Source organism: Gobio gobio (assembly GCF_949357685.1).
Source record: "Gobio gobio genome assembly, chromosome: 22".
NCBI classification, from domain to species: Eukaryota; Metazoa; Chordata; class Actinopteri; order Cypriniformes; family Gobionidae; genus Gobio; species Gobio gobio.
The window spans coordinates 1,343,437-1,371,372 of NC_137118.1; the positions used below are offsets into that span (position 1 = coordinate 1,343,437).

The following is a 27,936-nucleotide window of genomic DNA, read 5'->3' on the forward strand; positions in this document are numbered from 1 at the left end:
AGAAAGTTCATGAAACTGATCCAGCGGATTATTCCAGATGTTCTGAAGAGACTCTTTATATGAGGAAGGTTTGAGGACATTAGGAGAGGAAATGACCACAGGATCCTCATTAATGGCTGAACTGGCCCTTTAAGAGGCCGACCGACTGTTGATTTATTCACACATTTGATCCGCATTACACAGTTTTATGAATGGATTCTATAAATTATGATATTGAAGACATGGAAGGTCAAATTAAGAGCCTCCAGAGATTTCTATATTGTAGATATTACATAAAAAGGCTTTGAAAATACGCATAAATTATAGATAACATGAAGCTATCGAAGCTAATTTCCTTTGATAACATTCATTTAATACAATAATCTGACATCACTTCCGTATCCCCTCTTAACTTCTATTTTACAAACCATGTGCAAAAACCAAACCAGTGCAGATTTGACCGGATAATGCAAATATCTTACTTTTTACAAATAAATAGTGTTTTTACATGATAATGCTGAAATTAAATAATTAGCCAGGGCTTCCAGGCTCATGTGGTTTTCATTCAGAGTTAAAGGAACACGCCCACTTTAGTGCCTTTATCTTATTCCCGTAGCTTAGCACAAAGACTGGAGGTAAATGGCTCCAGCTAGCCTAGCTTAGCACAAAGACTGGAGGTAAATGGCTCCAGCTAGCCTAGCTTAGCACAAAGACTGGTGGTAAATGGCTCCAGCTAGCCTAGCTTAGCACAAAGACTGCAAGTAAATGGCTCTAGCTAGCCTAGCTTACCACAAAGACTGGTGGTAAACAGCTCCAGCTAGCCTACTGCTCAATAAGAGACAAAATAACGCCAACATTTTCCTATTTACATGTTGTGATGTGTATAGTTATATCGTGTACTAACACTAAGCTAGGCTAGCTGGAGCCATTTACCTCCAGTTTTTGTGCTAAGCTAGTTGGAGCCATTTACATCCAGTGTGTTTTTGTGCTAAGCTAGGCTAGCTGGAGCCATTTACCTCCAGTCTTTGTGCTAAGCTAGGCTAGCTGGAGCTGTTTACCTCCAGTTTTTGTACTAAGCTAGGTTAGCTGGAGCCATTTACCGCCAGTCTTTGTGCTAAGCTAGGTTAGCTGGAGCCTTTTACCGCCAGTCTTTGTGCTAAGCTAGGCTAGCTGGAGCCATTTACCTCCAGTCTTTGTGCTAAGCTAGGCTAGTTGGAGCCATTTACCTCCAGTCTTTGTGCTAAGCTACGGGGAATAAGATAAAGGCACAAAAAGTCGGTGTGTTCCTTTAAAAGCAGTGATGTTTAGGTTGTCATAAACTAAACAGTGTCGACCCAGATCACATCTGGAACATCAGGACTCAACACGATTAAACCGTTAAAACAAATAAACGAAGAGTCACTTTTGGCCGGTGAGTCTGCGCCTCTGGACGGTGTAGTAGATGATGAGGCCCACTGTGATGAGCAGGCAGGAGCTCACCAGAGACAGGAAGCCGAGGACGGGCTGTTTGCGGAGCAGCTCATGCCCAGCGCGGGCCACTGGAGCGCGGGCACACTGGAGCCGCGCCGCGCCCGCCCCGGGGAAGCCGTTGTGCTGGATGATGTTTCTGTAATGGGCCAGTGAAGATTTGAGGATGACCTCCGCCTCCACATGGCCATACATGCCGAAGCCCGGGTCCCGCCGGTCATTGAACGCATACGCAAAATATCCCTTCAGATTGACTCCATCCAGAGTGTGTGCTAGAGAACAAATCAGAGGTCAGGATCAGTGCTGGGGAAAGATACTTTGAAAAGTAATGCATTACAATATTGCGTTACTCCCTTATAAAGTAACTAATTGAGTTACTTAGTTACTTTTTAAGAAAAGTAATGCATTACAATATCGCGTTACTCCCTTAAAAAGTAACTAATTTAGTTACTTAAGTACTTTTTAAGAAAAGTAATGCATTACAATATCGCGTTACTCCCTTAAAAAGTAACTAATTGAGTTACTTAAGTACTTTTTAAGAAAAGTAATGCATTACAATATCGCGTTACTCCCTTCAAAAGTAACTAATTTAGTTACTTTTGAAGAAAAGTAATGCATTACAATATCGCGTTACTCCCTTATAAAGTAACTAATTGAGTTACTTAGTTACTTTATAAGAAAAGTAATGCATTACAATATCGCGTTACTCCCTTAAAAAGTAACTAATTGAGTTACTTAGTTACTTTTTAAGAAAAGTAATGCATTACAATATCGCGTTACTCCCTTATAAAGTAACTAATTTAGTTACTTAGTTACTTTATAAGAAAAGTAATGCATTACAATATCGCGTTACTCCCTTAAAAAGTAACTAATTTAGTTACTTAAGTACTTTTTAAGAAAAGTAATGCATTACAATATCGCGTTACTCCCTTATAAAGTAACTAATTGAGTTACTTAGTTACTTTATAAGAAAAGTAATGCATTACAATATCGCGTTACTCCCTTATAAAGTAACTGTTAGATTTTGGTGTATTTGGCCGAGCAGTCGTTTGGGTGGCTCGCCAATGTATTAGATTTCTCCAATACATAAAATAAGTAAGCTTGACCAGAGTTCTTGTGGGGAGAAGATTTTATTGAAGGTTTGTAGTGTAGCAGTCTTTCAGCATCGATGTTATCATGCCGCCCTTCAACAATCTTAACCCAACGTTCTGTGTTCTGAGACAGAACTTTATACAGGGAAGACAAAGGGCTTCAGACAAAGGGAAACTGTTAGGACCTCCCACAGGAGATCGTTCTTACACACCCCAAACGTCCCTGCCATCGATACTGATCCAATCAGCATAACAGTGACATTCAAATGCATAGATGCTAATCCAATCACTCATGGGCTCCAAGGGCCATTAAAGACAACTGGTGCTCATTTTACAAACAGGAACTGGCCTGGAAGATTTAAATACAAAATCTATCATAACTAATTGAGTTACTTAGTTACTTTTTAAGAAAAGTAATGCATTACAATATCGCATTACTCCCTTAAAAAGTAACTAATTTAGTTACTTAAGTACTTTTTAAGAAAAGTAATGCATTACAATATCGCGTTACTCCCTTCAAAAGTAACTAATTTAGTTACTTTTGAAGAAAAGTAATGCATTACAATATTGCGTTACTCCCTTCAAAAGTAACTAATTTAGTTACTTAGTTACTTTTTAAGAAAAGTAATGCATTCAATATACTCCCTTATAAAGTAACTAATTGAGTTACTTAGTTACTTTATAAGAAAAGTAATGCATTACAATATCGCGTTACTCCCTTATAAAAGTAACTAATTGAGTTACTTAGTTACTTTATAAGAAAAGTAATGCATTACAATATCGCGTTACTCCCTTATAAAGTAACTAATTGAGTTACTTAGTTACTTTATAAGAAAAGTAATGCATTACAATATCGCCTTACTCCCTTATAAAAGTAACTAATTGAGTTACTTAGTTACTTTATAAGAAAAGTAATGCATTACAATATCGCGTTACTCGCTTAAAAAGTAACTAATTTAGTTACTTAGTTACTTTTTAAGAAAAGTAATGCATTACAATATTGCGTTACTCCCTTAAAAAGTAACTAATTTAGTTACTTAGTTACTTTTTAAGAAAAGTAATGCATTACAATATCGCGTTACTCCCTTAAAAAGTAACTAATTGAGTTACTTAGTTACTTTATAAGAAAAGTAATGCATTACAATATCGCGTTACTCCCTTATAAAGTAACTGTTAGATTTTGGTGTATTTGGCCGAGCAGTCGTTTGGGTGGCTCGCCAATGTATTAGATTTCTCCAATACATAAAATAAGTAAGCTTGACCAGAGTTCTTGTGGGGAGAAGATTTTATTGAAGGTTTGTAGTGTAGCAGTCTTTCAGCATCGATGTTATCATGCCGCCCTTCAACAATCTTAACCCAACGTTCTGTGTTCTGAGACAGAACTTTATACAGGGAAGACAAAGGGCTTCAGACAAAGGGAAACTGTTAGGACCTCCCACAGGAGATCGTTCTTACACACCCCAAACGTCCCTGCCATCGATACTGATCCAATCAGCATAACAGTGACATTCAAATGCATAGATGCTAATCCAATCACTCATGGGCTCCAAGGGCCATTAAAGACAACTGGTGCTCATTTTACAAACAGGAACTGGCCTGGAAGATTTAAATACAAAATCTATCAATCCCTCCTTTGATCATTTTTGATCACAATATAGATATCATGTACACATGCTGTATACAGGTTCCTTCTTAAAATTACAGTATAAGAGTTCATGGTGAAACTTATCATCCTCTTGAATGCTTGAATCCTCTTGAAGCTTTTATTTTGGAGTTGTGATCTTTTGGAAATGGCAGATAGTGTTGTGTTCTGTGTTTATTAATGAGAAAACAAACAGGATCATTGCAATTTGGATGTTTTACTATTAAACTCATTGCTAAGAGGCTGCTAGCCCGCTCGCAAGTGAAGTTAATAGTTGAAGGCCTTGCATGAACAATGCAGTCAGCTCACTGAGAGCTTTACCTGTAAATACGCGCTGATCTTTGCTTTTAGAAAGTAATTCCCTATTTTTCTGAAAATAAGGCGGAGGACGACCCTTTCCAAGTGACCAGCATTTTACCTCTGAATGGCCTATTTTCTGACAGGAACTGCAAAACCTGTTTTCTTTGCCATTTGGTTGTCTGCTATGTTCTCCTGGAGTTTGATTTAGAAGGGTGTGCTTTTGTTCTTCAGTATGCTGCTCAAACCTCTTGGTGAGATCATTCCCATCTTTGTTTTCATCCCTCATTCTCTTTTTGCATTCACGAAACCAGTGTCCTTCTTTGTTGCAATAGTTGCACTTTCTGTGTCGCATCTGGTAATTCCTTAGACCACTTGTCTACTTGCTCCGGTGAAGCTGGCTGGTATGTCTTACAGGGAATGTATTTCTTAATAGTTTTTTTTACGATGTGGGTTCGTCTTTCGCCTTCCTCCTCATACTCCTCCTCATTGTCAACTTCAATTTCAGTCCTTCTGTTCTTGACAATTACAGGAGCAAGTCTAATCTTTTTGTTCTTCTTGGGGACATGAACATGTGTCTCAGGTTCAACATCACTGCCATCAGAGCTCTCAGTTTCTCCTAGCAGATGATGACGCTGTTGAACCTTCTCGAGTTCTTTAAATGGATAGAGCAACTCTTTCTCTATCTTGCTGCTAGATTTTATGGAATTTTGTTGCCCAGAAAGCAATTTTAACAGCTTGTCATTATCATTCAAGAGTCTTTCTTTTTCCTTCTTTTCATTTTGCAGTTGTTCAGCAAGTGCTCGAACTTTTGCCTTTTCCGCATTGATCTCTCGATGTAGTTTGTCAGTCTCACACTTCTGCAAATGTTGCCGAATTTGTTTGCCCAGAATAACAGATAATCCATCTCTCTTAGTGTTTGACCTTAAGTGATATGTCTTTCCGTAAACCCTTTTAATATCCTGCAAGTCCCATAATCCATCTTCCGAATTTTTAATGCCATATTTCTTCCACATGTCATCATGGCACTTCCTCAGTCCCAGCCTTTTGTCCAAATATTCAAACAGGTTGTCTTTCATTTCAGCAATGGTTACATTTGGGGGTTCTGTTCCATGCTTTTCTGTGGTTGGCCTTTTTGTCTGGTCATTATCTTTGATTTGTGTAGACTCGGCCATGGCAGTACAGCAGATGGAATTAGGAATTAGAATTAGGATATTTGAGCTCAGGATAACCGTCAAGTGGTATCTGCACAGATTAAGAAAGAGAACAAAAGACAACAGAGCAGTATTCGTTCTAAAAGACAGCAAACATTAGGGTTGTCTCATCTGTTCAATCTGAGTCTGCTATTGTTATTCCTTCTTTCCCTATTTCTTAATTCCTGCGACACCTAAAGAACAGTGAGGTAAGGATGGACTATTGTGGGAATGCCTATGAGGGAAATCTTCACCCAAGGATTGGCCCCCGATGCCTGTTGCATTCGGTTCTTTCCTGGGCTCCTCACTGGTCCATGTGTCTGTCCTATCCTATCCCTGTTGGTGGAGGAACAACTTTGCAGTGTGACACATGAGTAAGCAGGTTGAGAAATATTTTCAATTTCCTCAAATCTCTGAGATGTTCTCTTAGCGTCACATAGTTTCACTGAATCAAATGGCACATCAGATACTAGTTGAATGGCTACGTCTGTTTCAAAGAAATCTTGTAAATCAGGATAAATGTTATCAGGCTGACTAACTTCATTCACATCAGTTTTCTCTGCAGCTTTGTTGAGGTTCAATTTCTTAGTCAAAGAAGCTACTCTAGCACGGAGAAGCACAAAGAAGCTACTCTAGCTACTCTTTGTTCTGTTACCACACACTCACAAACACTGACTTCTCTGATCAACAGACTTGTTAACTTTCCTTCACAAAAAAACAGAGGACAACACAAATATTAGCCTGTATGCTAATCTTCCCTGCCTGAAAAACAGAGGCAAAAACAATTCTCCCCTGCTTGAACAGAGGCTTAAAACAGAGGACAACACAAAAATTAGCCTGTATGCTAATCTTCCCTGCCTGAAAAACAGAGGCAAAAACAATTCTTCCCTGTTTGAACAGAGGCTTAACTCATCTCTAAAACAAAAATGTTAGAGGATAACTTAGTTAACCAAACCCTACAGCTGTCTGTTAACTCTTCCCTGGCAGTGCAGAGGAAAACACAGAGATGGGACTCGAACCCACCACAATAGCTCCTACAATCTCTCTGATGAACGGACTCAATTGTTTCTTTAACAATTCCTACAGACTTCCAAAGAAAGGATCAAACATTATACAGTTTCTACAGTCTCTGGACGAACGGACTCAATGTGTTTCTTTAACAATTCCTACAGACTTCCAGAGAAAGGACTAAACTTATTTCAATAGCTCCTTCAATCACATGAGAACGGACTCAACCGCTTCTTAAATGATTCTTACTGAGATGGGACTCGAACCCACCACAATAGCTCCTCAGAACTAAATAATTTAATGGGTTCCTACAGACTCATGAAAAAGGCCTAAGCTTAAAATTCTCAACAATACACAGTATGTGTGACTACACTACAAATCTTTACTGGTCTACTTATTTATTCTTGTCAGAAGTTGTTCTTTTAGAGAGCTGATAAGTTTCACTCACCAAATTAGGATATTTGAGAAAGATTCAGTCTGGAAATCTTTGTTCAGCTGGAAGTTTCACTCTGGATTCCACAAGATGCAGTCTGGAAAGCAGATCTTTGTGCTTGAAGTTTTAAATCTGGATTCAGTTTCTTGTTGCAGCTGGTGAGTTCTCTTCTTGTCAGTCTCTCCTGGCTGGCTCGCCAAATTGTTAGATTTTGGTGTATTTGGCCGAGCAGTCGTTTGGGTGGCTCGCCAATGTATTAGATTTCTCCAATACATAAAATAAGTAAGCTTGACCAGAGTTCTTGTGGGGAGAAGATTTTATTGAAGGTTTGTAGTGTAGCAGTCTTTCAGCATCGATGTTATCATGCCGCCCTTCAACAATCTTAACCCAACGTTCTGTGTTCTGAGACAGAACTTTATACAGGGAAGACAAAGGGCTTCAGACAAAGGGAAACTGTTAGGACCTCCCACAGGAGATCGTTCTTACACACCCCAAACGTCCCTGCCATCGATACTGATCCAATCAGCATAACAGTGACATTCAAATGCATAGATGCTAATCCAATCACTCATGGGCTCCAAGGGCCATTAAAGACAACTGGTGCTCATTTTACAAACAGGAACTGGCCTGGAAGATTTAAATACAAAATCTATCATAACTAATTGAGTTACTTAGTTACTTTTTAAGAAAAGTAATGCATTACAATATCGCATTACTCCCTTAAAAAGTAACTAATTTAGTTACTTAAGTACTTTTTAAGAAAAGTAATGCATTACAATATCGCGTTACTCCCTTCAAAAGTAACTAATTTAGTTACTTTTGAAGAAAAGTAATGCATTACAATATTGCGTTACTCCCTTCAAAAGTAACTAATTTAGTTACTTAGTTACTTTTTAAGAAAAGTAATGCATTCAATATACTCCCTTATAAAGTAACTAATTGAGTTACTTAGTTACTTTATAAGAAAAGTAATGCATTACAATATCGCGTTACTCCCTTATAAAAGTAACTAATTGAGTTACTTAGTTACTTTATAAGAAAAGTAATGCATTACAATATCGCGTTACTCCCTTATAAAGTAACTAATTGAGTTACTTAGTTACTTTATAAGAAAAGTAATGCATTACAATATCGCCTTACTCCCTTATAAAAGTAACTAATTGAGTTACTTAGTTACTTTATAAGAAAAGTAATGCATTACAATATCGCGTTACTCGCTTAAAAAGTAACTAATTTAGTTACTTAGTTACTTTTTAAGAAAAGTAATGCATTACAATATTGCGTTACTCCCTTAAAAAGTAACTAATTTAGTTACTTAGTTACTTTTTAAGAAAAGTAATGCATTACAATATCGCGTTACTCCCTTAAAAAGTAACTAATTTAGTTACTTTTTAAGGAAAGTAATGTGTTACGTTACTTTTTCTCACCTGGGCTGGGCTTGTTTTTGTAAAAGTTATATTTTTGTGCAACGGTAAAGACCTCTTCATGCCAAAATGTAAATAATAAGCCCAGTCTGAGGTAAAGATGCAGATTCCCTCATGAACACTAGAGGGCGCAGCTCTGGATAATGGAGAATAGATGCAGGAGAAAAAAGTTTTACCAATAAAAACAAAAAATCTAGTAATTTTCATCATCAAAGGTCAGCAGCAAGACATTGGTCAATTAAATATAAAGGTAGATTATGCATAAAAATAGTTTTTTATTTAACATTTAATTATTGGGGGTTTGCATAGTATTCTGATTTTGCATTTGACTGATTTTACACTGTTTGAAGAATTCATCTTCCAGAATCTGGCAGTACGTTTTGGGAGTTCATTTTAGTCCATCCTGAAGTCCGTTTTGCAGAGATGGACTAAAATGAACTCCCAAAAGGTACTGCCAGATTCTGGAAGATGAATTCTTCAAACAGTGGTACTAGAGGATGTGGTGCCGGTCCTTCTAGAGTCATTCTCAACCTATCTGTCCATAAAGCCTATAAAAAAACCTTCTTCATGTATTTTACAACACTTCAGCTTGTGATTCTTATCTAGTGGGGGTCATTTTTTAGGATTCTTTATCTAACTGAAGTCTCTGAGATCCTGACACCTGCACTTCTGGAGACTCCAGGTAGGTTCAGCTCTGGAAAATGGTGGCGCTGGAGACTAAAGGGTTCCTGATGGTTTCACACTTAATTCTTCACCTTAATTCTTCATTCTTTTGCAGTTAACAGGTGTATTTTCTCCACCACATGTTTTTGTCTGACCCTGCTGACCCAACGAGCATTTCACTGTCCAATGGTCACGCCTTTACTGCAATGTCTAGTATTGCATTAGTATTGCATCCTTCTCATGGGCATTTAATAGCTGTTAAAGAGAGTTAAATCTCTTTTTTGGCTCAAAGAAAACATGCCTAATAATTCTACACACCTGAATATAAGCTGTTTTTCATTTCCAGCCTTCGTGAACAATTATATATCACTTATACATTATTAAATACTAAATCAATAGTAGTTATTAGGATTACTGTGGTTTGGAATTGGTCAAATGTGCCTGGAAAAAAAATATGATCAGAAAATCAACGTGCCTAATAATTCTGCACACAGTGTCTTCATTTTGAGGAGGACAGAATCTTTACTGTGCAAGTGAGATTAATAAATGCTCACATATAGTCTAGAACTACAATAACCATCATGTTCACACACACACACACACACACACACACACACACACACACACACACACACACACACACACACACACACACACACACACACACACACACACACACACACACACACACACACACACACACACACACCTCTGCACTTATTCTTCTCCACATGAGGACAGGAGAGCTGTCAGTCAAACTAATGTCAAAAAGTAACTCAGATATTTTGTTGTAAATTTGAAAAGTAATGTGTTACTTTACTAGTTACTTGGAAAAAGTAATATTATTACGTAACTCGAGTTACTCGTAATGTGTTTCCCCAACACTGATTATAACACATGAACTCATGACCTAAACTATAGAGCACTTCAGAAGCTAAACAAGGCCATGCCGGTGTTTTGAGAATCGTAAACAAATATTTCTCTAAGCGGAGATGAAGAGCGGCTCATTGCGTTCCTGAGGTCAGCAAACTCTCCCTAGTTTTCTGCTTAATGATTAATCTGCAGTGTGTGTGGATGGAAACAGCAGAGCTTTGAGTAATCTGTACTAGGACACTTAAATAAACTGATCTTAAACAATTAGATGTTGAATATTTCAACATCTACGACACCCGATCTATAAAATATCTAATAATATGACAAGTTTAATTATACCTGTGGGTTACACTTAATATCAGTTCATCATTTGTTACTCTTAATATAATTAATATTAATGAATCACATTTCCTTTACTTAGAATTATAATTATTATTATGGTGTGTAAGGCGTTTCAGCACATGTGTAAAACAATATTATGTTTTATTTATCAAGTGTGATGGAAAAGACCATTTACAGACAATACAGGACATGTTTATTAACCCTCTGCTGCTCTTCCGTCATTTCTGACTGGAAAATGTAATGTTTTGAAATGTTAAAAATCACAGCTTCATCGGAATGATATGAATCTTGGTGATTTTTCTAGCATTATGGATGTAAACACACTCAAAAATTGGGGTCATGATTCGAGTATGCTAATTGGTCGTAAAAAAAAAAATGCCGTTCATTGTCTTCGGTCATAAAAATGGTCTTTTTCCATAGGAAATGAATGGGAAATCTGCAAAAACACAAATTCACAGAAAAAAAAAAATTCTAACAAAAAGAAAATATCTCAAACTTTATAATAAATAGTCTTTGATATTTTTTAAATATATATTCAAATCCATAAAAAAAAATAATAATAATAATTAAATGTGTTGAAAAGAGAGCTCGTGAATTCTCAAGCCTCTCCACAGAGACCTCTAGTGCAGGATTTCTTAAATAATTCCAAAAGAGCGGCTAATCTGCCTTCAAAAAAATATTTTGAAGGCCTAGTCTCTATTTGAACCTGAAATACTGCAATAATAAAAAATATATTTTTCAATGGCAAAAATAGACCATAATTATTGCATAAATATAAAAAAAATACCATCAAATCATCTCAAAATACAAAATTAAAAAGAAAAAATATTATTGAAGAAAATTAAATTGCATTGGTTTTACTGGGCTGGAGGAAGTTTAATGTTTAGGTGTGCGGTCACTTATGATGGGGAAGATGACCAGAGAAACCCCTAAAGGAAGAGCAGCAGAGGGATAAAGGTTTTTGACAGTTATAGCGCCACCTCTTGCCCGATCTCCGCCACTGTGTGTCGTGTCCTCAGAGTGTGTGTGTGTGTGTGTGTGTGTGTGTGTGTGTGTGTGTGTCAAATTTGGTGTGAATATCTCATTTTGTTTTGAAGTTATAAACTCTTATATTTACGAGAGCATGAAAATGACCCATGGGCGACATTGACTGGATTTTTTGCCACTTCCCATCAAAATTCGGACATTTGTCCATTATTGTTCAGCTTTGGACCTGTTTGTGAATTTCCTGCGGTGGTTTCGTCTCGATCGGACGAACGGTTTGGAAGATATTCGCTAAAGTTCTTTAAGCGCTAAATCAAACCATAAGGCCAGACCTGGCGTGTTTGGTGTCGTTGGACTCGGCAAGGATTCAGGAATCTAAAGAGGCGACTCCCGTGAAAAACGCCGGCTCGAAACTTCTCAGATCCTTCAGGGCATCGGGTCGATCACACACACTGAGTTTAGTTCCAATCTGTTAACCTTGTCTAATAGATGCTCAAATTTCATTGGTCGATGGCGGCCATGTTTTTTGAGATAGGCCAATGTCCTCATAGACAGACATGGCACACTGGACAAAGACACTGCATGCCAATTCTCAAGTCAATCCGACTAACGGCGGGGTGGTTATGGCCATTTTCATGTTTTTATTCCCTGTTATAGCGCCACCAAGTGGCCACTCGTCGTGATTATTTACTTTTTATGTACCTAACGGTTCAAGGTCCAAACGGTTTCAGTGCAGCTTTAAACGACACCAGATGATGAATAAGGGTCTGATCTAGCCAAACCATCAGTTTCTGAGAGAAACCCAGCAGTATTTATGCTATTATTTTACCTCTTATCAGACGAACGTGATCATCTCTGAGCTCCGCCATAACTTCCGCTAAGTGAGGTCAAAATACGAGCGAGGTCATAGATATATCGATCGTAGATGCCTCATTCTACTGATCCGTGCTAATGAGGCATCTACGATCGATACATCTATGACCACGCTCGTATTTGACCTCACTTAGCGGAAGTTATGGCGGAGCTCAGAGATGATCACGTTCGTCTGATAAGAGGTAAAATAATAGCATAAATACTGCTGGGTTTCTCTCAGAAACTGATGGTTTGGCTAGATCAGACCCTTATTCATCATCTGCTGTCGTTTAAAGCTGCACTGAGACCGTTTGGAGCCCATTGAAGTCCATTATATGGAGAACAACCCTGGAATGTTTTCATCCAAAACCTTAATTTCTTGTATGACATGAGTAAACAATCAGCAAACGTTTATCTAAATATTCACTATAATCACAATCATCAGACAGTTTCTTACCCTTCAAAGCCTCGTTGATGTAGTTGTAAAGGTAGTAGATGCGCAAGCTATCCTCAAACCGCGCGGTGTCCTCTTGAACCCCATTGGCCATCACGTAAATGGGAACGCCTTGATATCGAGAGTTGACCCAGTTCAGGGCCTTGCGAAGCCCCCAGGGCACGACGGGAGAGTTGCGTCGCGGAGACATGATCCAGGTCACATCGGAGATCAGCTGGACCTGCAGCTTGTCCTTAAAGGTGTATTTGTCCTCCACTCCATCGTACACCATCGAGGTGGTAAAATGGCTGATGGCGAAGAAATCGTAGGTTCCCTTGACCAGCATCTGATCGTCTTTGCTGAAGGCGGGTAAGTGGTAGTTGAAGAGGTCGATGTTGTTTCGCTGTTGGAGCCAGCTCCGCATGACCTCTGGGTAATCGCCCCCCCCGAAGATGGGCTCCGCAAACCAGCCGACCCGGAAGTCCAAGACCCGGTTTGCCGGCGCCACATCCTCCCGGCTGAAGGAAAACGCCGGCTCCACCCAGTCCATATGCAGAACGAGCGATGCCTTCCCGCCTTGGGCTTTGCGGAACTCGCGGTCGTAAACGCGCCATGCTAACGCGTGCGCGCGCAGCAGCTGGTGGCCCACGGCGTACTCCAGATCCTCATCATTGGGCTCGTTCAGAGTGATCCACATCTGGACCTGCGCTCCGAGGCGCTGGAAGCACAGCCTGGCGTACTCGGCGAAGGCCTGGACCGTGCCCTCGCTCTGCCAGCCTCCAGAATCCTCCATGGGCGCCGGAAGGCTGGAGAGTTTCCCCGTGTGGTGCCAAAGGGTCACAACCGGCGTCACGTTCACCTTTTGTAGCTCGCTAACGAAGCACTGGTAGTATCTTAGCAGTGTTTCGTTAGCGTCCGCCACCCGGCCCGTGGGGATGATGGAGGACCAGTTGAGGGAGAAGTGGAAGTGTGAGACCCGCATGTTCTGCACATGGGCCGCCTGATGGGCGAGGAGGCTGTAGTCCGAGCAGTGGTGTGGGCGGAGCTTCTGCGCGCCCGCCACCTTCCTCAACTCTCCACCGCCGGAAATGTTCCAGATGTAAACACTGGGGTCGGCAAACTGGGCGGGTGTGGCGTCGACCTTCAGAACGACATCATTCAGGAGATTTTAGAGATCACATTTGACAAGTGGAAATGGATATTAGGGCTGTCAAAAGATTAATCGCGATTAATCGCATCCAAAATAAAAGTTTGTGTTTACATAATATATGTGTGTGTACTCTGTTCATTATTATGTATATATAAATACACACACATTCATGTGTATATTTCAGAAATATTTGCATGTATATACTGTATATATAATCTATAATATATATAAATATAAATGTTTTATATATAAAAATATTAATTTCTTAAATATATACATGCTTGTGTGTGTATTTATATATAAATAATAATTAACAGAGTACACACAAATACACACACAAGCATGTATATATTTAAGAAAAAAATATTTTTATATATAAAACATTTATATTTATTATAGATTATATATACAGTATATACATGCAAATATTTCTGAAATATACACATGAATGTGTGTGTATTTATATATAAATAATAATTAACAGAGTACACACACATATATTATGTAAACACAAACTTTTATTTAGGATGCGATTAATCGCGATTAATCTTTTGACAGCCCTAATTTGAATAAAACTAAGTTTTGAATATATGCATTTGAACAAGGGTCAAAGATTAAAGCATCACATGATCTACACTGAGTTCATGAGATAAACAAGAGCAATCAAGTGAGATTGATTTGAGCTGCACTTTACAAAACCAGCACATTTAATATGAAATAAAACTATGAATATATAACTATCAAATTATATAAATATAAATGTTATATTTTTATATTAATTTTTCATGTTTATATTTATACACTCACACACTCGCTCACGCACACACACACACCCACACACTCACACACACGCTCACGCACACACGCTCACGCACACACTCACACACACGCTCACGCACACACTCACACACACGCTCATGCACACACTCCGACACACACTCGCTCACGCACACACACACACCCACACACTCACACACACACACACGCTCACGCACACACTCGCTCACGCACACACTCACACACCCACACACTCACACACACACCCACACACTCACACACACGCTCACGCACACACGCTCACGCACACACTCACACACACGCTCATGCACACACTCACACACACGCTCATGCACACACTCCGACACACACTCGCTCACGCACACACACACACCCACACACTCACACACACACACACGCTCACGCACACACTCGCTCACGCACACACTCACACACCCACACACTCACACACACGCTCACGCACACACTCACACACCCACACACTCACACACACGCTCACGCACACACTCACACACACGCTCATGCACACACTCCGACACACGCTCACGCACACACTTACACACACGCTCACGCACACACTCACACACACGCTCACACACACGCTCACTCACACACACACTCACACACACGCTCATGCACACACTCACACACACGCTCACACACACGCTCATGCACACGCTCATGCACACGCTCATGCACACGCTCACGCACACGCTCATGCACACACTCACACACACGCTCATGCACACACTCACACACACGCTCACGCACACACTCACACACACGCTCATGCACACACTCACACACACGCTCATGCACACACTTACACACACGCTCACGCACACACTCACACACACACTCACACACACGCTCATGCACACGCTCACGCACACACTTACACACGCTCACGCACACACTCACACACGCTCATGCACACACACACGCTCACGCACACGCTCACGCACACACACACACACACGCTCATGCACACACACACGCTCACGCACACACACACACACACACGCTCACTCACACACTCACTCACTCACACGTACACACACTCTCACACACACACACACACACACACACACACACACACACACACACACGCTCACTCACACACTCACTCACTCACACGTACACACACTCTCACACACACACACACACACACACACACACACTCACTCTCACACACACACACGCTCACGCACACACACACTCACACACACGCTCACGCACACACTCACACACGCTCATGCACACACTCACAAACACGCTCACGCACACACACACACACACACACTCACTCACTCACACACTCGCTCACGCACACACACACACACACACCCACACACTCACACACACACACACGCACACACGCTCACGCACACACTCGCTCACGCACACACACACACACACACACACACTCACTCACTCACACACTCGCTCACGCACACACACACACACACACACACCCACACACTCACACACACTCACACACCCACACACTCACACACACGCTCACGCACACACTCACACACACGCTCATGCACACACTCCGACACACGCTCACGCACACACTCACACACACGCTCACACACACGCTCACTCACACACACACTCACACACACGCTCATGCACACACTCACACACACGCTCACACACACGCTCATGCACACGCTCATGCACACGCTCATGCACACGCTCACGCACACGCTCATGCACACACTCACACACACGCTCATGCACACACTCACACACACGCTCACGCACACACTCACACACACGCTCATGCACACACTCACACACACGCTCATGCACACACTTACATACACGCTCACGCACACACTCACACTCACACACACGCTCATGCACACGCTCACGCACACACTTACACACGCTCACGCACACACTCACACACGCTCATGCACACACACACGCTCACGCACACGCTCACGCACACACACACACACACGCTCATGCACACACACACGCTCACGCACACACACACACACACGCTCACTCACACACTCACTCACTCACACGTACACACACTCTCACACACACACACACACACACACACACACGCTCACTCACACACTCACTCACTCACACGTACACACACTCTCACACACACACACACACACACACACACTCACTCTCACACACACACACGCTCACGCACACACACACTCACACACACGCTCACGCACACACTCACACACGCTCATGCACACACTCACAAACACGCTCACGCACACACACACACACACACTCACTCACTCACAAACACGCTCACGCACACACACACACACACACTCACTCACTCACACACTCACTCACTCACACGTACACACACTCTCACACACACATATGTACATACATCTACATTTTTCTACAAGAGTATATATTATCCTTGGGCCAGCGTATCACAATATAAAAATATTAAAAACTGATATTTTTTTTCAATGAATTTGTTATTTTTTAATCGATTGACAGCACTAATATATATATATATGTATATATATAGAGAGAGCTTTATTTCATATTATATAATATGTAATCTAATAATAATCCATATATATATATAAAAACAGTTAAAATATAAAATATATATTATATACAGTATTTGCATTATTTCAGTGTTCAGATCAATGATAAAGGTGCTTCTTCTATGATGTGATGCAGGGCCGGCTGTACCTGTATGGAGTTGGCCGCCACGCCCCAGGTGAAGTCACATGGGAAGAGTCCGTGAGCCGGCCGGTTCTCCGGCAGCGGAGGGAAGCCGTTCTTCTCGATGAGTTTGCTGTAGAACGTGGCCGATGTCTTGGGCTCTCTCTTCAGATCGGGAGTGTTGAAATCCACAAAGAAAAGCCCTCGGCGAATTCCATATTCCCGATACCACTCATACCCATCCAGCAGAGACCAGGCGGTGTAGCCAATCACATTCACCCTATCAAAGCGGATCGCTAGAAAGAGAAGGACATCATTATAATCAACCACTGACTGTTGATTGATCACTTTGATCATTATAAGATATGATAATCATAAACTGACTGATACACTATATCGCCAGAAGTATTGAACAGAACAGCCGCCCCTTAGTGGGATTATAACAAAGTGAAGCCATTGGGAACAACAGCAACTCAGCCACAAAGAGCGGGGTCAGCTCATGCTGAGGGTCACAGAGCGGGGTCAGCTCATGCTGAGGGTCACAGAGCGGGGTCAGCTCATGCTGAGGGTCACAGAGCGGGGTCAGCTCATGCTGAGGGTCACAGAGCGGGGTCAGCTCATGCTGAGGGTCACAGAGCGGGGTCAGCTCATGCTGAGGGTCACAGAGCGGGGTCAGCTCATGCTGAGGGTCACAGAGCGGGGTCAGCTCATGCTGAGGGTCACAGAGCGGGGTCAGCACATGCTGAGGGTCACAGAGCGGGGTCAGCTCATGCTGAGGGTCACAGAGCGGGGTCAGCACATGCTGAGGGTCACAGAGCGGGGTCAGCACATGATGAGGGTCACAGAGCGGGGTCAGCACATGCTGAGGGTCACAGAGCGGGGTCAGCACATGCTGAGGGTCACAGAGCGGGGTCAGCTCATGCTGAGGGTCACAGAGCGGGGTCAGCTCATGCTGAGGGTCACAGAGCGGGGTCAGCGCATGCTGAGAGTCACAGAGCGGGGTCAGCACATCCTGAGGGTCACAGAGCGGGGTCAGCTCATGCTGAGGGTCACAGAGCGGGGTCAGCTCATGCTGAGGGTCACAGAGCGGGGTCAGCTCATGCTGAGGGTCACAGAGCGGGGTCAGCACATGCTGAGGGTCACAGAGCGGGGTCAGCACATGCTGAGGGTCACAGAGCGGGGTCAGCTCATGCTGAGGGTCACAGAGCGGGGTCAGCGCATGCTGAGGGTCACAGAGCGGGGTCAGCGCATGCTGAGGGTCACAGAGCGGGGTCAGCGCATGCTGAGGGTCACAGAGCGGGGTCAGCTCATGCTGAGGGTCACAGAGCGGGGTCAGCTCATGCTGAGGGTCACAGAGCGGGGTCAGCACATGCTGAGGGTCACAGAGCGGGGTCAGCACATGCTGAGGGTCACAGAGCGGGGTCAGCGCATGCTGAGGGTCACAGAGCGGGGTCAGCTCATGCTGAGGGTCACAGAGCGGGGTCAGCTCATGCTGAGGGTCACAGAGCGGGGTCAGCACATGCTGAGGGTCACAGAGCGGGGTCAGCACATGCTGAGGGTCACAGAGCGGGGTCAGCGCATGCTGAGGGTCACAGAGCGGGGTCAGCGCATGCTGAGGGTCACAGAGCGGGGTCAGCTCATGCTGAGGGTCACAGAAGTGGCCAACTTTCTGCAGAGTCAAGAGCTCCAGACCTCCAAACTTCTGTGTCCTTCAGATGAGCTCAAGAACAGTGTGTAGAGCTTCATGGAATGGGTTTCCATGGCCGAACAGCTCATCCAAGCCTTATGCTGCGTTCCAGGCAGGTTTTTGAGCCCGTAAATTACAACTTCAAACCACGACTCACGACTTTGTAGTGTTCCAGGCAAAGTCACGCCAAACTGCCTGAGCGCAAGGAATTGTGTGGTAGTTAGATGTAAACAAAGCATGTCGGACCGTGCGGGGTGTTTGCTCATTTACAATCATTTCTATCGCCAAAGGTGTTTTACTCCTTGCTTGTTTGAGGGAAACGGAGGAGAAAAACAGCGCAGACGGCAAGAAAAGCTGTTATACCTTTTATTTTACGTTATTTGTATATTTGTTTCATAAACACTGCATCCGTGGGGGCTGCCATTGTTGCTTCGCGGGCTATGTGACGTCAACTCGTAACTGGGAGTACATCGATCTAGTACGAGTTCACGGGTGGGAAGTCACGGGTTTGGCTGCCGTTCCAGTCCACTTTCACGGGTAGAAGGTTGGAAAAACACGGGTTACGGGTTGCCTGGAACACGGCATTAGTGCAATGCAAAGCGTGGGATGCAGTGGGGTAAAGCGCGCCGCCACTGGACTCTAGAGCAGTGGAGACGTGTTCTCTGAGTGACCAATCACGCTTCTCTGTCTGACAATCCCATAGAGACAGAGCGACACGCATCATAATCTGAAGGCCACGCCCACCGGGGGGGGGAACAATCAAACCGTCTCCATTGACTTTGCATTGCGTGAAGCGGCTTCTTGTCATCTCGGACTTATAACAAAAAACTGAACAATGTCTAAAAGCTGATATGTGACAAAGTGAACAGCAAACAAGCTAAACAAAACCCACAGCCAAAAACCCAGACATTTTATAAGCTATTGACCCAAAAAACGAGCGTTTAAGGACAAAAAAGTGGAAACAGGCCATTGAGACACGTTATATTACACTGAGAACTACACACACTACAGGGGAACGTCATCAGAGACAGGAAATATAATATATAAACCTGACATTTGTATATTTGACTTAACAGTGACAGAATATTTACTGCACACACACACACACACACACACACTGAGACACACTGAGTGTCAGGATCCCAAAATGTCCCCATTCTTCAGCTGAAGCGTCACGTTTTACTGCCTTTATCCACTTTTATCTTCTTAAACTCTCGTTTTTTTGGGTCGACAGCTTATAAAAACGTATTTATGTGTTTTTTAGCTTGTTTGCTGTACACTTTGTCACATATCAGCTTTTAGACATTGTTCTGTTTTTTGTTATAAGTCCGAAATGACAATGATGCAGCCTCACGCAATGCAAAGTCAATGGAGAGCGTTGGATTGTTTCCCCCCCCGGTGTGGCCTAAATTCGCTTTGTCTCCATGGACGAGTCTGGGTTTGGCGGTCGCCAGGAGAACGGGACTTGCCTGACTGCATTGTGCCAAGTGTAAAGTTTGGTGGAGGGGGGATTATGGGGTGGGGGTTGTTTTTCAGGGGTCAGAACTCTTAATGCTTCACCAAGACATTTTGGACAATTTCATGCTCCCATCTTTGTGGGCCCAGTTTGGGGACGGCCCCTTCCTGTCCCAGCATGACTGCTCCAGTGCTCAAAGCGTCTCCATAAAGACATGGATGAGGAGTTTGGTGGAGGAACTGGAGTCCTGATAGAGCCGATAGAACAGCTTTGGGATGAATTAGAGCGGAGACTGAGAGCCAGGCCTTCTCGTCCAACATCACAAATGAAGATTCCCCATAAACACACTCCTAAACCTTGAGGAAAGAAGAGCTGAAGCTGTTAGAGCTCCATATTAAACCCTACGGATGGAGAATGGGAAGCTAATGTGTGTGTGAAGGGGCGGCACAACACTTTTGTCGATATAGTGTGTTCTATTATCATTGCAATCAAACGTCCTCAGATCATACCTTTCAGAGTCTCCATAATAAAGCGCTTCAGGTAGTACATATGCTTGGCATCCTTCGTTTTCGTGTTGCCACTTCCATACCAGCCGCTCTCCACTACAAAGATGGGAGGATTGTTGTATTCGGCCCGGACCCAGTACAGGAGCATCCTCAGACCCAGGTCTTCAGTCTGGCCGAAGCGCAGGCTGTCATTGATCAGCTGGAAGCTGAGAGCAGGTCCATGAGACAGGGCAAAGAAATCGGCCGTCCCATTAATGTACACGCGCTCCGCCTCCGTGAAGGACGGCAGTCTGTGGGTCAGATTGTGCTTCATGCAGGGCGGATAATCTCCATCCACAAACAGCGGACGGGCGAACCAGCCCAGCACGAAGTCCAGAGAACACTGGCAGGCTCTGTGGTTCTCCTTCCTGGTTCTGCTGGGCTTGATCCAATGGGAGGCCAGAGCCATGGACACTCGCCCGCCCTGACCGGGGCGATACCGGCCGTCATACAGGTGCCAGGCGGCAGCATGAGCCTACATAAAAACAACACATATTATATTTGGAAAACATATACAGCACTTTCAGCTACAATTGACCTATCGGTAAGCCCCTCCCCTCATACACCGATGAGCCAATAGCAGTTGAGTATCAGTTGCAGTGGGACCTGAACTCGGATATCTTTAGGCTTCAGCGTCATAGAGAAACACTGGAGAATCTGAAGCTCTCATCGGTTTGATGGTGTTTATGCTACAGAAATGCTCAAATGTCGTGTTTGAGGAACTGAAACACTGACTCCAGCGATCCTGAGAGGATTTTCTGTTTGTCAAACTCTCGTTAAGTTACGATTAAAGTCCCTGCTAACATACAAACCGAAATAACTAACTGTTCTCACGTCATGTAACGTTAACACTGTAGGTCAAAAACACATTTCAGTGCATCTCCATATTAAACTGGTTATATGTCAATTAATTTAATTTTAGATATGTTTAAGGTCTACATTATCTCCTATTTTGATGGGAATTATAGTGAAAGGAAGAGCTCGCACGTAGTTTATCGCAGTTGTTTTGCAGATTTTACCAGTTATTAACTGCACCCGCGATAAGGCATAAGCTCTGTGTGTGTGTGTGTGTTTACTGTGAGTTGTGAGTGTTTTTGTGTAGTTTGCTGTTTGTGTTAATGCTAATGCACCGGAGAGAGAGAGAGTTTGTGAATGAGACGTTAATGCGCACTTCTTCTGCTTTGTTTGTTCAGCTCTTACAATGATTTTTTTGAGTGAAAAACGATGCAATAAACTTGATAAACCATCAGTAAAGTTTGGCCATCATTCAGACGGGATATGCGCTACAATCTGTCCAAAAACATCTTGGGATAAGGTTTTCACACTGACAGCTGTACATTGTAAGATATAGCAACTCCGTTTGTTTGTCCGAGTTAGCAACAGTAACTAAGGGGGGCGGGGCTTACCGATAGCTCAATTGAACCAACATAATAAAAACAATATCATCCTATTTTGTTAACAGTAGAACCGCCACGGGGTAAAATTTACCCATGGCTGTTTTTCAAATGTACAGAACAGATTTCCAATAAAATATCCAAGTCACTGACTTTTACTAAAACTGTGTTATTTACAATCCCCTGTTGTTAAAGATTGTTTAGATAAAACCAGATTTAGAAACGGGGCATTTATACCTATAAGCGCCAGCGGGTCAAATTTACCCCTATGTAATTATAACTATAACTTTATTATATATAACTATATAATTCCTCTATTTTCGCGTTGTGTTTGAGCAAAGCGTCAGCTTACTGTAAACTATAAAATAAAGATGTTTTAGCCTATTTATAAATGTTCAAACTTTGGATTAATTATACATTTTTGTTCTGCAATTTTGTATTGAGTATTGTTTGCTACTGTGTAGCCAGGGTATCTGCAGGTTTCACCAAGTCAAATTTAAGACTTTTTAAGACCTTTTCAAGACCATTATGAATTAAATTTAAGACCTATATCACGCAATTAAAAAAAAAACACGTACAAAAGGAAATGCAGAATCACAAAATTACTTGCAAAGCAAATTAATTTATTCAAATTGAACAAAGTATTAGTAATCTTGTACTTCCTCATAGCTCAATCCCACCAGGATTAATAAACAAACACACTACCGGTCAAAAGTCTGAGAACGGGAAGATTTTTAAAATGTTTTTACATTCTGCTCACCAATGCTGCATTTATGCTATTAAAAATACAAAAAGCTGTAATATTGTGACAGTTCTGTTGTGACTGTTTTCTATATGAATATATAGTAAAGTGTCATTTATTCCTGTGATCAAAGCTGAATTTATCATCATTACTCCAGTCTTCAGTGTCACATGACCCTTCACTAAATCACTAATCATTCTCATTTGAGGATCTGATGATCAACAAACATTTATGATTATTATCAGTGTTGAACACAGTTGTGTAAAACATTTTTTTTTTTATTCTTTGATGGATAAAAAAAAAATTTAAAAAAAAATTATGACTCTAAAGTCTGGAGCAATGATGCTGAAAATTCAGCTTTGAATCACAGAAATAAATTCTATTTTAAGATATATATTGAAATATAAAATAGTTATTTTAAATTGTAAAAAAAAAAAAAAAATATTCACAATAATACTGTTTTTGCTGTATTTTGGATCAAATAAATGCAGCCTCTGTGAGCAGGAGAGACTTCTTTAAAAAACGAACCGTTCTTAAACTTTTGACCGGTAGTGTGTGTGTGTGTGTGTGTGTGTGTGTGTGTGTGTGTGGGCATGTTTTTGTGAAATATTAGGACACAAATGTGTATAATGTCATGGGTATTACAAAAAGAGGGTGAAATATGAGGACGTTCCCCATGTCCTCACTTTTCAAAATGCTTATAAATCACACAGAACAATTTTTTTTTCACAGAAAGTGAACTGCACAGTCTCCTGTGAGGGTTAGGTTTAGGGGCAGGGGCAGTGTGTGTGTGTGTGTGTGTGTGTGTGTGTGTGTGTGTGTGTGTGATGGGTAGGTTTAGGGGCAGTGTAAGGGGATAGAAAATACGGTTTGTACGGTATAAAAACCATTACGCCTATGGAATGTCCTCACATTTCACAAAAACAAACGTGTGTGTGTGTGTGTGTGTGTGTGTGTGTGTGTGTGTGTGTGTGTGTGTGTGTGTGTGTATATACATTTTTTTGTGAGATCAAAATTACTGATTTTGTGGTGGTCATTTTCAGAAATGTTTCTCTTTTTTTTTTTCATAATTAGGATGCCACATTTACCATATCATTATGTTAATCTTGTTTGACAATAAGACAAATAAATACAACTTAAATATACAGATACAAACAGTGCTTTAAGTTTAGGTAGGCTACGGTTTGTTTTTCCCCGTTGTTGTTTGATTAATACTAACGACACAGGGGGGTATAGGCTAGGCTATATTGGGTTGCTTTCACTTTAAGACCTACAGTAATGAGCCCATACCGGCGGCAAACGCGTGCAGAATCCGCGGCCAGTCTGACATCAGTCCGTGTGTCAGTAGCGAATGAGTTCGGGGTTTCCATCGCTTTTTAAACTCTTTGTTTAGTGCTATCGGGCATATCAAACTTTTATTTGGTCAGTATACGAGATGGCAGGTGAGAAAGATTCGCCTTTGCTTTCACGCGTGAACTGGAAGAACTGGAGAACTGAAGCTGAAGAATAAAATCTGTTTGATGTGTCTGTGGTACAATCAGAGAGAGCCTCGCGCCAATAACATGAAAGCTGATTGGCTGCTATATAAGATGCATGTTGGTCTCTCACTAGCGAAAAAACGAACTAACAACACACACACACTCTCTCTCTAAAACATTGCGGGAGCATTTCAACGAGCAAGAGGTAGCGTATGGAAGGATATCGCGGACAATTTTCAAAAGGAATTGCAAATGGTATTTGCAATTGCGTTTTCAATTTGTGGACGCATAATATGTGACACAATCCAAACGCAATTGCAAATCGCGCATTACCATTTGCATTTTCGTTTAGGCAAACGCACAACGACTGCCAAATTTCAAATGGAAAAGCAAAGTCTGTTTGCAATTGCATTTCCAATGTCTTGCAAGTTATGACCCTGCCATTTTGGAATAGCAATAGAAAATCACCTATTTGCTCTTTCATTTCCTTCGTGTCCTGCCACAACCTGCACAAAATTCAAATGGAATCGCAATCCCCTTTGCGTTTGCATTTCCGATGCCTAACACAGTCAACTGTCAATCAGGCTTGAGGGCGGGGTTTATTGATGTAGTCGGAAAGTAGGCCACGCCCTCAAGTGGTGGAAAACGGGGGATTTGGCTATTTTTGTAATAAAAAACAAGTTTAAACTCTTTAGTTCAAACAAAGTCAAAATGCAGAACTGATTGTATGTTCACCTGCAACCAGAAAAAAAACAGCAAATAAGAAAAGTGACATGACTGCATTCGGTAGGCTATAGCCTATATCAGACGAATATCATCATATTGCACCCGACACAGTAAATTATCATGATGAGTTAAAATCAGAAAATCTATAGAAACTTGACATGATGTGAGTTGTGTGTTGTCCATAGGCTACGATTCTGTGCTCAAGAGCCAAGCGATCAAAAAAGAAAAGAAAACTACATTAGTGACATTCAATCGCAGTTCATGTTCGTTTCGTAGCCTACCTCCTCTGATGATCTGATTTTCTTCTTCATTTCATTTTATTCAACATTATTATTTTCATCATATGTAGCCTATTCCTATTCATTGAACTATATTTGTATCTTTATTTTGACATTTAACAGATTTGACAGAACAGCTCAACAACAGAACCTGGATTCACACAAATTTTCACGCACCTGCAGCGTTTCTGACAACAGAGAAAAACTGAAATAATATATAATAAAGTAATATAAATAAAAAGCATAAAATAAATAAATACTAAATAGCCTATTTCTCACTTATTCTAAATAATTAATACATTAAGATGACAAAACGAAAAACTACTAAATCAGATTGAATCTTATAAAGAACCGGCATTTTTTTCTCATCAGATTAATTTAAAATTTTTCACTTTGAGGTCCGGTTATAAATTTGTGTGTGTGCAGTGCACGCACACAGTGCTTACATCTACTGTGTTTATGTGAATACTCGACTTGGCATTTTGATATAGCCTATTTCTGTGTTTATTTGGCCGTTTGGGCACGCTTGTCCGTGTTGCGCTCGGAACACGCGCACAGCATCCTGTCAGTAATTCAGTTGTCTTTCGTGACTTATCACGCTTTTATTATTTATTTTCGTCAACTGAAATCTACACGGATTATCATAAATACAATTGTTTATTTTGGTTTCTTGCCATTATTTTGTGGTGAAATTACAAATTATGCAGGACCAGCAAAAAATGCATTGTTGATTTTTCATTGTATTTAGTAATCGTGGAAAAATCGCGGAAAAACTTGAGGACTATTATCTGAAGAATAAAATCTGTTTGATGTGTCAGTGGTACAATCCGAAAGAGACTCGCGCCAATAACACGAAAGCTGATTAGCTGCAATATAAGATACATATTGGTCTCATTTGTAGTCGTAATACAGCAAATTATATTTGGACTAGCGAAAGAAAGAACTACAACAGCACGAAATTAAAAAACAAAACATTCTAAAGCGCTGCGCGAGCATTTCTACAAGCATTAGAAGTAGTGTTACATGGACATAGGAAAATTAAGACCTGTTTAAAATGATTTAAGACTTAGAACAGAATAATTCCACATTTTGATTTTTAAATTCTAGACTTTTTTAGACATTTTTAAGACCCAGCGGAAACCCTGGTAAAATGTGAATAGTTGAAGATAGCAACAGACACATAAAACGATACCAATTTTTTTTGTATCTATCCATTTGTTTATTACATAAATAAGTAAATAATTTGAGTAATTACCTTCAGAAGATTGTGTCCCACTCTAAAGGGCAAATCGGAGTCGTTTTTGACCCCCGGAGCCACGACGCCCGTCCCGTATCCATGCCAGGCCACGACAAACGGATTGTCAACGGTGATCCAAAATTTCACATCCGATCCGAATGTCCTAAAACAAAAATCTGCGTATTCTCTGAACAGCTCCACCATAACCGGATTACTCCAGCCTCCAAAGAGAGTCTGCAATCGCTCCGGAAGGTCCCAGTGATATAAAGTCACGACGGCCTGCACTTTAATATCCTTCAACGCTCGGATTAGACTTTTATAATAGTCCACGCCCTTCTCACTCAGGCTCTCTTTGGTCCCGTTGGAGAAGATGCGTGGCCAGGACAGAGAGAAGCGATAGTGACTGACCCCCAGCTGCTGAAGGGCCCGGATGTCCCCTGGGATGTTGTGATAGCTGTCACTGCCCACGTCCCCTCGGGACACTCGGGTCCCTCCGCGAGTAAACGTGTCCCAGATGGACTTACCCTTCCCGTCTTTCTCCCAGGCTCCCTCCACCGAATACGCAGCGGTGCCCACAGCCCACATGAACTTGTCCGGGAAAACGTCATAAAGAAAGGCTTTGTCCCCGGGATATGGAAGTTTGCTGAATCTGTCCCATGTTCGTAGTCCTGCTCCTGGATCAGCCACGGTCCACTGTCCCAAAAACACAAGCGGGAAAACAAGCCACACAACAGTCATGGTGTCCGAGAACGGCACAGCTTTCCTACCTCACTCCGAGCTGAAACGCACCTGCTCCCGCTTTTTGTCCTCTCAGGAAATCTATCAATTATTACCCAAGCACTTGACGGGTAAATAGGTATCCAAGCGCTAGCTCCATAATAACACATTTCCTCCTGCTGCTCCTGTGTATAATAGGGCAAATATGATTACACAACAACAACAAATACTTCTCTAAATGGCAGCTGAATATCTAAAGTCCGAACAATCCACACGGGTTATTCAGTGACTATTCACACACTTTATGAAGTAAATCTACATTACATGTTGAATGGGTCAAGCTAATATCCACGGTTGTGCTTTTAAACTGTGTG

The 27,936-nt window shown here is 41.8% G+C and overlaps 1 protein-coding gene and 1 long non-coding RNA gene across 3 annotated transcripts in view; one reads left to right on the forward strand and one right to left on the reverse strand.

Moving 5' to 3' along the window:
- LOC307118867 overlaps positions 1-27,936 on the forward strand; it is a 272,203-nt gene that overhangs the window by 151,374 nt on the left and 92,893 nt on the right. The gene's annotated exons all lie outside the window — the stretch shown is intronic.
- On the reverse strand, positions 112-27,665 carry kl (klotho). 2 transcript variants are annotated; one of them, XR_013815579.1, is made up of 6 exons: positions 26,864-27,625; positions 20,955-21,465; positions 17,330-17,598; positions 12,706-13,822; positions 1,249-1,718; positions 112-608 (listed from the first exon to the last, which is right to left on the reverse strand). XR_013815579.1 is itself a non-coding variant. In XM_079804702.1 (5 exons), the coding sequence occupies exons 1-5, from the start codon at positions 27,581-27,583 to the stop codon at positions 1,378-1,380; spliced, it is 2,958 nt and encodes a 985-aa protein (XP_079660828.1). In that variant the 5' UTR covers positions 27,584-27,665; the 3' UTR covers positions 1,080-1,377. The 2 variants fall into 2 exon arrangements, 1 of the variants encoding a protein (XP_079660828.1); XM_079804702.1 differs by lacking the exon at positions 112-608 and having other exon boundaries at positions 1,080-1,718; positions 26,864-27,665.